Source organism: Struthio camelus, chromosome 18, assembly GCF_040807025.1.
Source record: "Struthio camelus isolate bStrCam1 chromosome 18, bStrCam1.hap1, whole genome shotgun sequence".
Taxonomy (NCBI): Eukaryota; Metazoa; Chordata; class Aves; order Struthioniformes; family Struthionidae; genus Struthio; species Struthio camelus.
The window spans coordinates 7,946,917-7,963,870 of record NC_090959.1 but is presented as its reverse complement, the minus strand read 5'-3'; the positions used below and the strand labels follow the sequence as shown (position 1 = coordinate 7,963,870).

General features: G+C 48.8%; 1 protein-coding gene across 1 annotated transcript in view; it reads right to left on the bottom strand.

The window, feature by feature from the left end:
• Positions 1-2,632: 2,632 nt before the first annotated feature.
• RIMS4 (regulating synaptic membrane exocytosis 4) overlaps positions 2,633-16,954 on the bottom strand; it is a 66,377-nt gene continuing 52,055 nt past the window's right edge. The window contains exons 3-6 of the mRNA XM_068912218.1: positions 16,310-16,422; positions 15,528-15,629; positions 15,139-15,278; positions 2,633-10,939 (exon numbers count right to left, since the gene is read on the bottom strand). Coding sequence (XP_068768319.1) covers positions 10,721-10,939; positions 15,139-15,278; positions 15,528-15,629; positions 16,310-16,422 — 574 coding nt within the window. The 3' untranslated portion in view covers positions 2,633-10,720. The remainder of the gene's footprint in view (positions 10,940-15,138; positions 15,279-15,527; positions 15,630-16,309; positions 16,423-16,954) is intronic.

Genomic DNA, 16,954 nt, shown 5'->3' with positions numbered 1-16,954 from the left:
CTCGGCCCTGCCTGCCTCTCCTCGCGCTGGGGGCCAGGCAGGACTGTCACCCGCTCTTGGGGGGCGACGTGGCCGCGGCAGACGGGTCCTTCCCGCCGCCAGGCAGCAGGGGTCTTGCATCAGATGCTTGGTCCTTCCTGGCCTGCACCCGTCCCCTCCTCTGGGGCCAGCGGACGGCTGGCGCAGGGTGGCGAAGGGGCAGAGACGAAGCCCCAGGCTGCTGGTCCCGCGGTTATGGGAGCTGATTGCTGGTGTTGGCGCTGGGGTGGGGGGAGCCGAGGTGGCCCGCGGCGGATTTGCTGAGCGTGGCTCCGTGCACCCCCGAGCGTGCGGAGGGGGAGGACGGCTCCCGGCAGGACACGCAGCGCAGCTGGGCCCACGGGATGCTCCTGGCGCTCAGCGTCACCGGGGCTGCGCGGGCCGAGAGCCCCCTTGCAATGAGGGCAGGAGGACGGGGGGGCACGTCCTGGTGACACCATTGTCCAAGGGAAACGTCCCCTAGAAACTCAAAGCATGACTGTGCTTATTTGCAAGCATCCCCAAAAGAAGGGGAAGCAGTGATACGTACTGTTATTTTGCATTTCTAGTGAACATCTTACACGGAAAGGAAGGGGCAGAGGGCAGGAGCTCCCTGTGACCGATCTCAGGGGAATGGCCTCTCCTTGCCTGGTGTTGTTTTAATGCCCCTGTTATCAGCAGGTCCAGTTGCTTTTGCAGCTTCCTGAGACTATTTAAGCTTCCCTAAAGCAGCATCAGCCAGCAGTGCTGGTCTGTGAGACCTGGGACTTCCCCAGGGCCAGGAGCAGCCAGGAGGGACGGAGATCTCCCCACAGCCATGCTGCGCTCTCTGCAGATGCTCCCAGGTGCTCAGCACCCACATCTCTTTAGGCCAGTGGCCACAGATGCACACCACCTGTGTGAGCCTGGGCTTAAATATATGCAGAAAGTGGGTGGAGAAAGCAAACGTGTAAAACAAAGGTGTAACAATCAGCCCTTTATTGGCTTCTCAGCTCCTCTGCGGTTGGTGTGATTCAGTGCTGACCTCCACCAGGGCAGCTCCAGCTCCCTCCTTCATCGGTGCCTGGCCCGTTCTCCCCAAGCCTTCGAGCCCAAGGTGTGGGTGGGCTTTTGTGCCATTGCACTCAGGTTTGTGTATCGGAGAGGTGTCTCTTCGCTTTCCATATTGAGGCTGATGACTTCTGAGGCCACCTGAACCTGGGGACATCTTCTGAGCAGCCAGGAGAGAGCTGGCACCCTCCTGCCGCTGTGCCGCTTTTGGGGCAGGAAGCAGCTTTTAATTTCCTGCACGAAGGCAAAGCCCCTGAGGCATCACCTGTGGAAAGCTTAAGTCAAGTCCCCGCTTTGGGACCGGAAGCCGGAGCACAAGCACAAGGCAGGGGCTGAGACATCCTTTACCTCCCCCTCGGGCTTTAATGCAGAGCTGTGACGGCAAGCGGCAGGAGCCACTGAACAGAGACGCACGTGAAAGGGCCAGCAGCCTCGCTTGAAGCCGCTCCGGGAGCCGACAGGCGTGACGTCTGCGCCGCCGATGGGGCGGCTGAGGAGCTGACAGCGCAGGAAGGCAAGGCACCTGCTCCGCTCGTATTGCTGCTTTTCCCCAGCCGGAGTTGCTAGGCAGTATTGCCGGGACGGCCACCGTTGCTTAGTGACTGCCTAAGCCTGAGCTTGCTTTCTGCCGAGGGTTTGACAGCGAGAGATGCCGTTCATCTCCCGGTGCCGTGCCGGGCTGCGACCTCCCAGCCGTCCGCGCCGCTGGAGACGGCGTTCCCCACCTCCTCCCTCCCTGCTCCTCGCCGTCTCCCCGCGGAGGCCGGGACCCACGGCAGGGCCTTGCCGGGGCCGCAACCGCGAGGGGAGCAAAGGGCTGGTGGGAAACCAGCGCCTCCGGCGCTGCCCTGGCCCTCCGGCGCGCAAGCTCGGGGCGCGAGAAACTCTTTGAGAAGCCCCCGGGGAGCGTGGATGGGGCCGTCCCCCGCGCGTGCCGCGGGAGAAGGGCTGGTGGCGGCTCCCGAGGGAGCCCCGAGCGTCCCCAGCCCGCAGGTTGGCAGCTCAAGGCCTCCCTGAGCTGACGGTTTCTGCAAGCCGAGCACCCCTCGAAGGGTGGCCTGTCCCGAGCGTCCCCCCAAACCCACGCCAACTTTGAGAGTTCCCCACGTCCCACGCCACGGCTGGCTCTTTGGGCCAGCAGCACGTTCGTCTCCCAGGCTTTCTGTAGCCCAAAGAGTGCCCACGTCAACCTCTGACTGCCAACGTCACCCGCCAAGGACCTGAGGAAGACATCGGCAGGAGACGGCTTCTGGTCTGGGTCCTGAGCTGAGCTCAAGCAAGGAGCAAGTTCAGCTCGGGGTCTGGAGATGCCCACAGCCAAATTATGTCTGGAAATGGCACTGGAAAATGCCGGCTTGAAAGTGGGGTTGATTTTGAGAAGACCCTCGCACAGAGCCCACCGGGAAGGAGTCTGTGCCACCGCGTGGGGCGTGCCAGGCTGACGTCCCAGCGTTCCCTTTAGGGGCGAGGAGAGGTGGATGGGCCAGGCGAAATTTTAGGTTAAGGAGATCCCGGTGGCAGCCCAGAGGCCTAGCAACTCTGCATGAAAAACCCACCACAACTGTAGGAAAAAAAAAAAGGAGTTTTTATTATCACCATTATCAACGTTTTCGTTAGCTTAACACTGAATTGTAAATCACTCGATCATTACATATCGCCTGAATAAAACCTACAGACAGGGGGGAAAAAAAAGCACAGCACGCTCCTCTCCGAACCAGAGCCGCGCAGGTGGCCGGCGGTGGCACGCGCCGCGGCCAAAGCTTCCCCCCAAGGGAGCCGGGGCACCTCGCGGCGCCGGCAGCCCCGGGCCAGCAGGCTGCCTGTCTCCGTTGCCCGTGTTCCCTCGCGCTCCGCAGCAGGAGAGCCCATCGAGCGGCCTCAAAGCCCACCCAAGGTTGCCCAGAAGGTTGCAGAGGCCCAAATTGAGCAAACCGGGGCGCCCGCTCCGACGGAAAGGCAAGAGGAGAGGTAGGAACCCTGCAAAGCCTTACGTTTTCGTGGAGCAGCTGGCGAAGTAAAAAGGCGGCTTAACCCCAGGGGAGCAGATCTCCCTACGGCGTAGGGCCGGCGCGCGTGGGGACGGCGGCTCAGTCCCAGCGCAGAGGCCGGCTCTGCGGCGCGGCGCGGCCCGGGGCGCCCGCGGGCAGCGGGGGACGGAGGTGCGGTGAGCACCTCGGGCGCCTCAGTTTGGAATAAGGCCTCGTATCAAGAGAGGAGGGAAAATGCGTTTGGGAAACGGCGGGCGTAGAGGGAAGCAAAGGGAATCTGGCGCAAAGCTCGCTGAGGGCTCGCGCTCCTGCCTGGCCAGCGCTGAGGTGGCTTCTCCAGCCCCAGCTCCATCTCCTGACCACCTGGATGGGATTCGAGCCTGTGCAGGCTGCCCAGTCCTCGCAAGAAGACTCCTCGGTCCTAGCGGTGACAGGCGTGGACAGACAGACCCTCCCAGTACTCTGAATTCAGGACTGCCACGAAACGTGGCCAGGCCACGTGCATCCTAAGCGCATGGCAGACCATGGCAGCGCTGTGCTAGGGGGCCTGCAGAGCGAGGCGCCGCATCCCCAGGATGGTCTCTCTGCTCAAAATAGGGACCTGACCGCTGCTCTCGCCGTGGTGGTGGGGTGTCCAAGCTCTCCATCCTGCCTGGGGAGGAGGGCAACCCTACGGGGTGCAGCGGCAAGACTGCGTGGTCCCTGGGGCTTCCTCTCTGACACAGGAAGCAAAAAGTGGCTCCATGGGACATCTGCACCTGCTGTGGACAGATGTGTCCACGCTCCCAGACTTTTATTCACCCTCCAAAACTCGCTCTTCTTCCTTCCTCTAAACATAGCCAAAAAAGGACTGCAGGTGCAGGAGATGGAGTCATCACAACAGAGAACAGTGAGCAGCACTGGGTAGAGAATACCAGCCCCAAAGGGGGACTGCTGCAGGATTTTGAAGAGCTAGGCTGGTGTTCAGAGGGATCTGGAGCCCCCACTGGGCAGCTCTCTGATTCTGCGGTGCCTAAGCGGCCCGAAAACCCTAGCCCCTGGGAAGCCCACGGGCTTGCCTTCAGCAGAAGGGGTGCCTTGATTCCTGCCTCGGGTTGTGTTGGCCTCAACCACTGCCCAGCGAGCAGAGCTGGGCAAGCAACCACATCTCAAGCCCACACGAAATGCCCAGCATGCAGCGTAACAGCAAAGGCTGCCTACGGACCCAGCGGAGCAGCGGTCAGCAGCTTCAGTTGCCGTTTTAGTTACTGGAAAGCCAGGAAGGGATACCGGTTGGGCCTTCGCCTCCCTTTGCTGGTGCTTTATAAAGGGCTGGTGCTGGCTCCTCCTCAGCTGCAGCTGCTAAAGTGCAAAGAACCAGGTGCTACAAGAAACTCTCCTCCGGGTGCCTCCTCTGCCAGGCAGAGAGCAGCGACCGCAGGGGAGGGAGGGCAGGAGGGCGCCTGCGCTATGGAAATCCCTCGAGGTTCCCTGGGAAAGAGGCCGATGCCGCTGCTGCGGCGAGCGGCTGGGGCTGGGAAGGAATCGCGGCTGGTTCTGACGTCGGTCACTGAGCGGAGACGAGTCTGACCGGTGCGAGTCTAAGACTCGTTAGCCCCATTTTGAGAGTACCTGCAACCTCCCATGGGAATTATCACACTGGCAGCCCCACGGCTACAGGCCAGCAGCGACGTGCGGTGCTGGAAAGCGTTCAGCAGCCAGGCAGACTGTCGGAGGCATGCCGGGATACCGGCACCGTGCCAGCCTGGCGTCGTGGGACCGGTGCACCTAGGGCAGCGCAGGGTCTCTTTGCCCTGCCACGGTTCAAAAGCGTCCCATCGGCAGTCCTGGCCGGCTGGATCTTCAGTGGACAAAGTGCTCGTACAAGGGAATGAGACGCTGCCGGACAACCAACCGACCCCTTCAGAGGGATTTCACCTCCCTAAGGAAACCTGGCGTTTTCCAGAGCAGTATTTTGTGTTGGGTGCCCCTATATATTCATACAGGCACACACATGTGGGCACCCACAAAAATGCACACATTGGCAGGTGTGCGCAGGGGTAAGCATGGAAAGATTTTCAGTAATTTTCCCCTTCTAAATATTTGGCTCAAATTGAGTAGCTGCAATTCCATTTTAGATGCTCACTCCAGATCTAAATATGTCCCTTTGCATTATTAAAAATTCTATAATGTGTTTTCCTGGAATTATATACCAACAGCACTTTGCATTTACATAGCTCTTTTTATTCTCAAAGCATTTCACAAACAACTGTGGGTTATTGTTTCACTGTTCATCTGGGCTTCTGGCCTGGCTTGGCCAGTGACTCCACTGTCTGCATGGCCAGCAGACCGGCAATCTTGAGAGCCAACCATGGGAAAGAGCATGAGAAATCCACAGGCAATGGACTGGGATGCTGTTTTGAAGCTGTTTTGTTTTTACGCACTGCATTGTATGATAGAGCTGACTTAAAATCCGATATCTTGCTCCTGCCGTTTTGGAAAAGTCTTTAGATGAGGCCAGCATCATCTAACTTTCTGAAGAATGGCCCAGAACAGCCTGCTTTACACATCAGGCCCACGTTATGCTTTGCGAAGGTGCGTTCTCTCTCTACCTTGGGTGGAATTTTCTAATGAAATGCATAAATACCATCTATGAAGTGGACAAAATAACCCACAAAGCCTTGAAACGAGCAGCTCAACCTGCTGGCTCTGAAAAAATGCCCTTTAGCTCGCCCCTGGTCTCCCGAGGAACATAGGCAGCTGTCGGGCTGAACTCGTGCGGCCCCACAACGCAAAGGCTTTTTTGCTTTATCAGGGCTACAGTGGCAGTGGGAAACATTCGCATTGAGTTACAAATACTAAATAGCCTAAGAAAAACAGGGAGATTGAAACAGTCATGAAGTTTATATTGAAACTATTTTAACTCTGCAGTATGAAGTCACCTACAGCTGCTTCATTCTTCACCTAAGAGACGTTTCATGTCAATGGGCATAAATGCTCACAGAGAAGTTTATATGGTGAATATTTCTTACAGGGCAACAGCCCAATCTTCTTTTTTACAATGATTTCCACGTTAACATGGATCTGTTTCAAAAGTGATGTCATTGAGATTGAAGACAATTATAAACCGTATCAACAATATGTACTACAGCCTGCAAGTCACAATCTGTGCACACCAAATGGAGTATATTATTGCTTGTTAGCCTATTAGACTTTCTTTATAAAAAGATTTTTATACAGAGTACAGGATTATGACAAAACTAGCTAAGTAGTTTTCATCTTGAAAATACAACATCAATTTTTTTCAACAAAGGCTTGATTAGTAGCTGAGATTCAATCAACAATAACAAATATTTATTAATAGTTTTACGGTCAGTTTGAATAGAGCTTCCTATAGGACTCTTTTCCGGTGTTTATTTACATATGCCTCTTTTCTTTTGGAAAAAAGTTGATAAAATATAACAAGGAACATATAAATCAAAAGAATGAGTAAACTTCATACCAAGAACATTAAACATTTTTGAAAACACTAAATTATGTTATCTGTTAAAAAACATACATCATTTTGTCTTTAAAGAAAAATATTTTTCCTGTTTTAAAATATTACTAACAGCATGTAATAAACTAACTTAAAATGAGTTTCATAAAAAAGTTGTCTTGCTGTCTAAACATTACTAAACATGCTTAGGTTGAGATTCTGTTAACTGCCTCAACACCTTAAAAATAGCTCCTGTAGAGGAACTTGTGATATTCTGACTCCAGAAGACCTGCAAATTTAGAACAGTACATTGATAAAGGATCCAGTAGCTAGAAACATCAAATATATATCGCTATTCAAATAACTCTGCAATATTCTTTGAAACAATCCATGGCCAAGAAGCGGGGATGCGCTTGGCTAAACAACAAAGACGCGCGGCCCTTGCCCTGCCAGGGGACTCGCGGAGACCCGCGCGCGGGGCCAAGGGGTGCCCGGGGCTGCCCGCCCGGCTCAGCTGCAGGACGCGGCTCCACGACGCGGTCGCCGGACGAGCACCTTGCGCTGTCTCTACGGCAGCCCGGCTGTGACGGGGCAAAGAGAAAGCAACACCGGGAGACTGGGGAAGCAGCACGTTTTTGCCCGAACGTTTTCTGCCCTCCTCGTGTGCCAGGAAACCCCGCCGGGGAGGGACCATTCTGCTCGCAGTGCAGCTGCAGCAGCATTTCCTCACTTTCCACAATATAGCAATGACCGTGTAAGGCCCAGCTCACCACTTCTTCTGCGAGCGCTCCTCCCTCTACTACTAAAGTGTAGTATTTCATGCACAGAGTACAGGGAATCAACCTCGAGCTGGGCAGATGTTCATCTGCCCTCAGTCTCATCCCTCATCATCACTCACAGACCAACAATATTACAATTTTTTTTTTTTTTTTAAGTCCCCCGCTCTTCCTCTCTCTCCCCTTCCCTGACTATAAATAACAGTTAGATTCAGACACAAGAAAAAACTCAGGGCTTGTAAAGGGGACCAAAGTTTAGTTTTCAGCTGCTCGTCGCTTAGCAAACTGCTACTTTTTACTCGATCACACTGCCAATCGAAATAAGCATCAGATCACCTTAGACAGAAACTAAAAAAGGGTAGGTTTTACAAATACAAACTTTTCCAAGCCTGAGACCTGCCTGGGATGCTACACTGGGAGTCTTTAAACTTAGGGACAGCTAGAAGACTTCCTTTTTTTTTATTCTTTTCTTTTTTTAAACTGTAATTTGCCGTGGCGGGTGCAGGAATCACGGGAATGAATGAAGTAAGAATTGAGAGCGGACGCTGCCGTGAAACTTCACTGGCCTCAAACTCCGCGCCCCGCGTGCGCTCCCCGAAGCGTTTCTGCGAGCCTGCCTGCTCGGCCAGCGAGGACCAGCCCGGCTTGCCAGGGCGAGCGGCTTTGCCCCGCGCGGTGCCCAGAGGCTCCAACATTCACTTACTGCAGGAAAACGCCACATGGAGATGACTAGAAGCAAAGCGCGAATCACTGGGCTGCAATCACCAGGCAAAAAAGGCAGAAGAAAACAGCACAGAAGCAGACCGTTAAAACTGCCTCCAAATTCCAGAACTTGGGAACAACGCAAGTAGAAGTGTAACCTTTTTTTAACCTGACAATGACCTTTGAGCGTGATTAAAAACATAGAGAAGATGGTCCTCAATGTTAAATAGTCTTATTTCAACTAAACTGATCATGTTCAAGCTTGCAGAGTTGTTGGAGGGGTAGGACACAAAAAGATATATTATGCTTATTAGGCATAGAGGAATTCAGCTTTTCAATAGACAGTCATTAAAGGAAGTTTTCTGAGGGAATTTTTTTGGCATGTATAGTCTCCTACTCCCCCCGTTAAAGACTATAAAAATGCTGCACTCGTACTTTTGGACATAGGAAAAACATGATTAACTAGATATTACATGTAGATAACGTCCAAGCAAAATACTAATTAAAGTTTTTAACATAAGACAGAACCCCTGTTACTCAGTTACTAGGTTTGGAATGTATCTGTAGTTCTCCACAGTCCTTTTAAAGACAGAGTTATTAAAAGATCCAGTGCTACAAACCACTAAATCTACCTAATCTATTCTAGTTCATACACATATTGTACAATATTGCCTAGTACTCACTACATACCAAGAGGAAAAAATGCTGACTGGAATTACAGTAAATGTGCTTTTCTTTTTAAATAAGAAAAAAAAGAGAGAGCGCCACAACATAGTTTGACCAGCATGCAATAAACTTTCTTCAGTTAATATATAGAAACTGCCTAATACGATTAGAAAAAATAATTAGTGAGAGGCCAGAGACATATTTGATCAAGGAAATTAAGAGCTTTAACTGAAATGTTGAAGCTTTTGCCACTTAAAAAAAATCTTCACTCTATGTCCCTTCTCCTCCTTTCCTCCCCTTTATATTATACCATTTTGTTTTACAGAGACTATTATAAGGCCTATTCTATTTGCACCTATCCTGTAATTTATCTCAAAATAATTTAAAACGCCATAGACAAGCTAGGACCAAAAAGCAACTTTTACCATCCACTCAACACTTACGCTTTTATTCTAACAAAGCTGAGGTCCACACGCAGAAACGAGTGGTCAGTATGCCTCGATGTCAGGTGGTCAAGGTTCTGCTAACTCCTACATGTGACATGGGACCTTGACTTTTAAATCACCAAGTAAAACATCCCCAAAAGCTTATTTTGAGACAGCAGTCATCGAATCCTCATTAAAAATTATGATAAAATTAGCAGAAAAGGCCTATCAACAGGGAATCTCTGAAGATTCTCCATTCTTTTGGATAATAAGTGTTTTCAACCAAAAGGTTTTAACTGTTTAGCACGTGATTTAGCACGTGACTCTGTTGACAACAGCTGCCACAGCTCGGCAGCTCAGAGAACGTGCTTTACTGGGTTACCAGACACGACTTGCTTACAGTTAGCGTTGCATTTAAATTAACAAAATATACATGCTGTGACCATCGTGTCTTCCGATTCCTCAACCACTACCGCTCCATACTTGGGGGATAGCTTCTCCTCTTTCAGGACACTTGACAATGCTTGTACTACTGAGAACTAAAGCAACCTCCCTTGCTTCCTGCAAGGAGGGTTATATGCTCTCCAGCACCCTCTTTGTCAGGTGATAACCTGAGGTTTCTCTCTTCTCCACCCCCAGAAATCTCAATCTCCTTTCCTGTAGCAGAATACATCAGTCCCGCTTCAGTCCATAGCACAACAGGAAAGGCAGCATCTCCAGAAGATATGTACCGGTACAAAGGAGATGGATGAAAAGCAGGAGATAGAAGACATCGCGACTCAAGGATGCACAGCGACAAGTAAGGGAGTCAGTAAATCGCAGAACGTTGTATCTGACAGTATAATCTGCATCTCAAGCTGCAAGTCTGATGTTCAACTCCCACTTCTGGTATTTTTTTCTCAGCAAAATTGCAGCTAATGAGCCTGCTAAACTCGAACTCCGCTCAAATTGCCTGGTCTAAGTAGGCTCTACTTATTCTCCCACCTAGTATGCTTCATCAGCAGTGTTAGACAAGTAACGCAGAAAAGACACTTGCTGGTAATTTGGCACAGTTTGAAAACATAGCAACAACAGTTTTACAGTTAACATGATTCAGCGGTGTGGAATTTTATAATAGAGAAAGAGTTGCAGTTTTCTTTCTTTCTTTCTTTCAAGAACAAAGATCTTATAAAAAACATTATGCTTCCTCTTAAACTTTCTGCTCCTGCTCTTTTTAGGTCAGGTACTGGCTTCTGAATTTTTCAGGTGCTACCAGAAGGAATCCGTATTAGAAATGTGTAAGATACAAAGCTAAGAAAAAATGCCTTCCTTGCTCCCCCCACATTCTTTAAAATGCTGCAACTTTCCAGAGTTAATACTGATCTGAAACAAGGGTCCAAGAATGACAGCGAGAGAAGTGAAACAAGAGGTGTACGTCTAATTTGACAACTAGGACTCATGCCCCATGGCACCTCCTCCTTGGATGGAGAGGGTACAGCACCCTCCCCCTCGTCTTCTGTCTAAGGTCACTGGTTTATCCTCCTCTTCCAGCTCCACAAGAACTGATTGAACATGCATTGCGCTTGAGGTCAGAGTTCCAGCAAACAAAACCTTGACAGCATGTTTAAAAAACAAAAGCAGTTCCCCCTTCCTTACTCACTAAGACCTGTCACAGCAGGGTCCCACCGTGCTCTCCAAGGAAAGCTGTGAGGACTGACGCAGGAGCGGGCCTGTAGTGGGATCCACCATCGAGGAGGTTGGGAAGAGCTTGTACCAGCCAATTGCTAAAGTTGACAAATCCAGTTCTTCCAGGAGCACCCTGGCGACTCCCATGAAGTGCTTGCGCTCCATGCGTCCGTAGTTTCCCCAGACTATCACCTTCGAAACAAGACGGGGGAGCGCGGTTAATTCTCCAACTTGCACACTTGCTTTGGAAGCACAGGTCTGATCAATCCTTCTATTCTTTCTACTCCTCCTTTTCCTTCTATGCTTTCTGTTTATCCAACTTCCCTGACTTTTAAAAGGCCGTCCATGTTCTACATAGTGCAAGACACCAACCTACTCGATTTTAGAGACAGCCAGTTAAATATACTAAGTTAAATTAGCCATCATGTTTCCGAATAATAGAGCCTGAGATGAGCAGAAAGATTTACACCACAATAGGTATATATATTGGGCTGTCAGTGACCTGAAGCTTTGGCTAATGGTTTTGCCTTTTTTTTTTTCTCTAATCAGTTTTACATATCCTAATATTATTAGATGTTTTTCCCCATAAAAAAGAGCTGGATGCATGTGTGGATGCAAACGCTGTTCCGCTGCTCTACAGCAAACTGCTGCGCAGGGCCAGCGTACACACAAAGTATCTGTGTCTGTTCTAGCTTTAGACTTAATCAGTCCTTCTTCCACTGCATTTGCAAAAGACTCACTCGTGTTGCACAAAACCAGACATAAAACTTCTCATTTCCCCATCTGTAAAATGACAGCAATGACAATTTCCATCTGCTACCCTTGTGTCTTCAGACCCAGATCCCACAGGTTGGTTAATATAAAGTGACCCCTGTGCTTGAACAGAGGTATGCAGACTGGGAAAAGGCCACCATGTGAGGCCACCATGCAGACCATTTTGTAATCTTCTCATCTCTGAATCTCACATTCGATTTTGCAGTGTATCTCCATATAGCTTCAGAGGGGTCTCTGGGCTCTCATACACAACATGCATGCGCAACAACAAATGGGGATCAACATGGGAAGCGGTCATTTCAAAACAGTTCTGCCCAAATCAAAACATTTTATTTTGTTAAACAGAATCTAACGTATTCCTCTGAGTCCGTTCAACACAAAATTCATCCATGTGCAGAAACTCACAGCAGGGCCCTCTAATGAAACACACAGTGCATCAGGAGAGCAATGCAACCACAACGGTTTCCAGAGCTTTATCATCTGATTTGGTGTGAAAAGAATTGTCAAAGTACTGCAATTTCCTGTATGACAAACACCAATTTTTCGCTTAGTTCTAGTAGCTGCTCTTTATAGGCAATGTGATGGGACAGGCCATTTCAGATATGAAATTCTTGAGTTTTATTTCTTCCTGAAATTTATTTTATTCCTGAAATTTTAACAAAATCTCCAAGTTAAAGATTTTAATGCATCTGTTTCACTCCATCTCGGAACAAGACTCTTTGCTGGACACTAAATTACTGACTGTGTCAGAAGAGACACGTGGTCTGCGATTCAAGCATGTATTTAGGAGCACAGGCAGGTTCCTGGCCAATATTCCCTTTTTTTCTTTTAATTCAGCATAAGTTTGTATTTCAGAACTGCAAATGCTGGGTTCAGAGGCGAGCCTCCTTCAACTTGTTATTTTTTTAGCCCTTTGACATTAAAAAATTTCAACCCTTCTAAATTTTAATTTTAAGCCCTTTTGAGAGGTGGAAGTCAGTCAATTTTTTCCCCGTAACATCTGCTGAAGTAAGAGCAAACTGTGCTATGAACCCTTCTGTGGGAAGGACTCAGGGCTATTCCTGCTGGGGGCACTGAAGTGAGGCACTCTACAACCTAACTGTGATACAGGAAAGGATAATATAACAACCTTTAAAACCCACATTCCCTAGAGATAACCAACGAGCATCCCTCACACTAATACCCACAAAACTTCACCGTGTTGTCAACTGAGGCCAGAGCACTCTTAGGGACATTTTAAGTGATCAAAGGGGGTGGGTAGCATGACAAACAAGGATCATGGCTCAAAAACCAATCAGGGACCTGCTAGTTGGGTCAATCGCCAGTGCCCACTCCCACCATCCACAGACATCCCCAGAGCTGCAGCTCCAACACCCTCAAGTAACTCTTGGCCCTGGCATGACCATGGGCCTCAAACACAACAACAGGCAAAAAAGTGGCCTTTGGGAACAGGACAGGAAGGGCCCCGATCCGGTAAAATAAACCAGCAAAAAAAGGGGTCAAGAGCCAACAGTCTGAGGAAAAGAGTATGTCTTAACTCCTGCGTTCAGACCGCGTGACACACGGCAGATGGCAACGAGGCACGGTTACTCACCTGGAGAAAGGGCAGGAGCTGAGCACTGGCAAGCGGGACTGGTGATGTAAGGGGCACACATGGAGTAGCATGCAGGGAGGAGCAGAACAGACTGCGGAGAAAGGCTTGAAGACACAGAGGAAGGTCTAATGAAAGAGAGCTGGCACAGACGGCCGGGAAAACTGAGTAACACTTACGACATGATGGAGACCAGTGGGTGGAACAACAGATGCAGTGAGGGTCATGGGCTTAAACATGCTGGAGATCTGCACGTGACCAAAGGGTCCTATGCGGTTCAAGACAAAGGTGACGACTGACTCCAGAGCAAGTCCATGTTCTGAAGAGGAGAAGATGAGTATGATGGGTTATGACAGTGACTACTGATCTTTGGCTAATCCTGACAGCTTCTTTCCCTAGGCTCTGAATAACCACAACATTACAGTTTTCCATATAATGAGGTAGCAGAGACAATGAATGTCAATTCAAAGCCAAAAATTAGCACTCTAGGAGTTGGCATGCGATGGAGCAAGATTGCAGAAAGTTGGTTTGGTGGCATGTCAACAGGCAGAGAGCCATTCTCCCAATTTCTTTTTATCTTTGAATAAGTTCCAATTAGAACTGATCTTTAAGACAAACTGAAGATGCAGATAAATGGAGTGGGGCACGGGAAGGCAGAATTGCAGAGAGGCAGGCACAGGTCCAACCCTCTTTGCAAGAGGACTGCCCTTCTTTGCCAGGACTGCTGTGAAGGCAAAGACATGGTTAAGAGATCGTGTGGGAGGCCTCACAAGGGACAGCATTTTGACATTTATTTTGATGGCCTGCTTCTCAGTTCCTGCTGTACTGCTCAGGAGAACCTAGTAGCGTTTCTTACCGAGGACAAGGCTAGGTGGGGGCACTTCTCATTGTCCCACTACCCAGGTCTGGTGATAAAAGAAAGACCAAGGCAAAGACTCACAGCCACCCTCTCAGCTAAGGTGGGTGCCAGAAGCTGAAATGCCCGACAGGCAACGCTGGATACGCCCAGGAGACCTTTTTCAGGAGCATGGACTCTCCCAGCTCATGCTGCCCGGAGCTGAACACGGACACTCCTTGGAGACCGCACCTGAGAGACCCAGCTGCTCACCTCTCTGAAACAGAGACCAGTGCTGTGCTTCACACTCAGCTTCCCTTCAAACGCTGTTGACTGCTTGCCTTGTTGAGGATAAAATTGATAGTTCTTACCATCTTCAACAACACCCTTCACAAGCTAACCTCACTCCCTCCTTCCCTGTGTCAGGGACGTTGCTGTGCTCCACAGAGGAGAAGTCAGGAAGAAGGTCTGCTTGGCAGCAGGGCTGCAGGTAAGGAAACCCACACAAGGCAAGAACAGGCCAAGCCAGGCCCTACCACGTTTCAATCAAAAACATGCACTTTGGCTGCAACAGGGGAAACAGCTTCAAAGAATCCATTCATGAGAAGAATCCAGCAGATTATCTGGCAATTCATACGCCAGTGGAGGTAAGCAATAGAAACTTGCAGATTAGTTACACCAGGATGGATATCAGCCAGGGTTTACTGGATGCAAATGATTCAGGTATGAATTAACAACGCGAATCACTCTTTGCTCTGGAAGCATAGGTGCAGAATTGAAAATGTGAGCCGTATGGCAGAAAATATATGGCAGTAAAAGAACAAAGGTAGAAACAGGTAAGATGACCGTGTGATGATGAAGCAGAGTGCTCTGAATACATACAAATATAAAAGACATCCTAGGCTGTGAGACCGTTTAGCTGCTACAGACACTACCTATCTCCTAATGGGGAAAAAAAATTCAACCTTTTCCTGGTGGGCCCTCTTGTTACCTGGCAGGGTGTCAAATAGGAATCAGTTTGAGTATGAAAAAAGTTCTTCTTTTCCACTTGTTACGTTGAGATTGAGTGCAGTTGGTTCAAGGAAAGCATTACGTTTTCTCATCAGTGTTAATTCTCCAGATCCTTTGCCAGACTTAATATATTCCAGCAGAGGAAGACAGATAGGAGGACCTAGGACTTGCTCATCTTACCTGCAATACTTTGCCCTGGGGGCTCTCAGCAAAGAGTAACACCTGATTGTACAAAGGGTCTAATGATTTGCGAGCCACTTTTGTCTTCTTTTTCGCAATGCACACGCCATTCTCTAGCAGGTAAGCTTTGATGTAAGCAGCTGGAAAAAACAAGTAATGGTCAAATATGAAAAAATCTTCATGCTCACTTTAGAAAAGACAGTGTTCTTTCTAAAGACAGCATTTATAGCAATGGAAAGATTTGCTCCATCAGCCTTATTTTCAACATCATGTACAGACACAGATGCTTATTCCCACAGAAGCCAAGCAGAATCAAAATTTTACCTATTCACAAGCATCGCAGGAGGCTGGAGCTCAGTGAATTATTTTAGGAGGTCAAAGCATACTACCTGGCAGTGTTTTGGAGCCGGGTTTTGGCGTCAGTCCTCGGGCCTGAATGATATCCACCTCTAGCTGCCCATTTCGCTCTTGTAAGCCAATCTCCACATCCCCTAAACCAAAATGTCAAAATAGACAGAAGACTTTCAAAACAATACATCTGTGGGCTAATAAAATGTTAAAAAAAAAACCAACCAACCAACCAACCAAACAATCCTCATGTCAGGCCTGCTATGAGCTGTAATAAACTGTAGGCCCTAACTGCCTGGTCTCCTGCTGCGTTACTCTGGAGCAGCTTTGCAGTGGTTCAAGTCTACGTTTTCAAGAGCAATCTCTAATTTCAGCCCTCTGACATGACTCTGGTGACTCAGTCTCATATTTTTCAGTGACAGCTAGCCTCTAATCCCTCCCAAAATGGAGCACCTAGAATTGTAGGCTGCTTTGGAAAATGCAGTTATGGTGCACCATAAGAAAATCTTTACAGAGGCTGGTGGATCTTAAGAGAGCAAGAAAAACATGAAGACGCAGAGAATGCATTTTCAGGATTTTAGCTGCATTTTACATAGTCTACGCTTTTCAGATCTGACAGAAGAAAGCATAAAGCTGGTGTGCTCCTGCTAATGCCATATTAGCCGAAATCAGCAAAACCTTTCAGCCAAGCTTATTTAATTTAACTGAGAAAATGAGCTGGGGAATAGTAGAGCAGCAGATGCTCAACACGTTATTAGGCGGCTCATAGGAGTGGTTCATTCAAGATGAAATTACAGCTACCCAACATCATTGTGTTCCTTACCCATCGAGGTGGTGGCCAAGGTCTGACGCCCAACAAATTGTGCAGGGCCCATGCTCCCCAGGAAATCGCTAAACTGCCCAGCAGATGCCAGATGGACGCCACTGAAATTCAAGCTGTAAAAGAAATTGAATTTGTCAAGTGGCTAGTTTGCATTTTAAAACAACCTAATAATTAAAGAGCCTGATTTAATGCATCTTTGAAACGAATGGCATCTACAGAAGCCTCTTCCCATACAAAACTCACAGATTCCCAGGCAGTTACACAGGATCCATTTAAAGACCCTCTTGTTGTACAAAAAAAAAAAAAAGGTTGCAGTCACGAATTAGTTAATACTTGTATTAACTAATACTTGCCCTTTTCCAATCCTCATTTTTTGGAAAGGAACAACAAATCTAGAGTAGGAGTCAAAAGCGAGATTAGGAAGGCTGACATCGGCCCCCCTTGGGACTGAATTTTCTATTTACTTCTCTCACGCGCACAGAGCAACGCATCCTGCTACTGCACAGAGGGCCCCACGCTCCACCACTCGATGCTAGAAGCACCATCACACCCACCAGCTGCGTTTCACACCTGTGTCCTCCGCTGGGTCTGAAACAATCATAAAGAGGCTCCTTAACATCTGTGCACGGCTAAAGGGACGATACC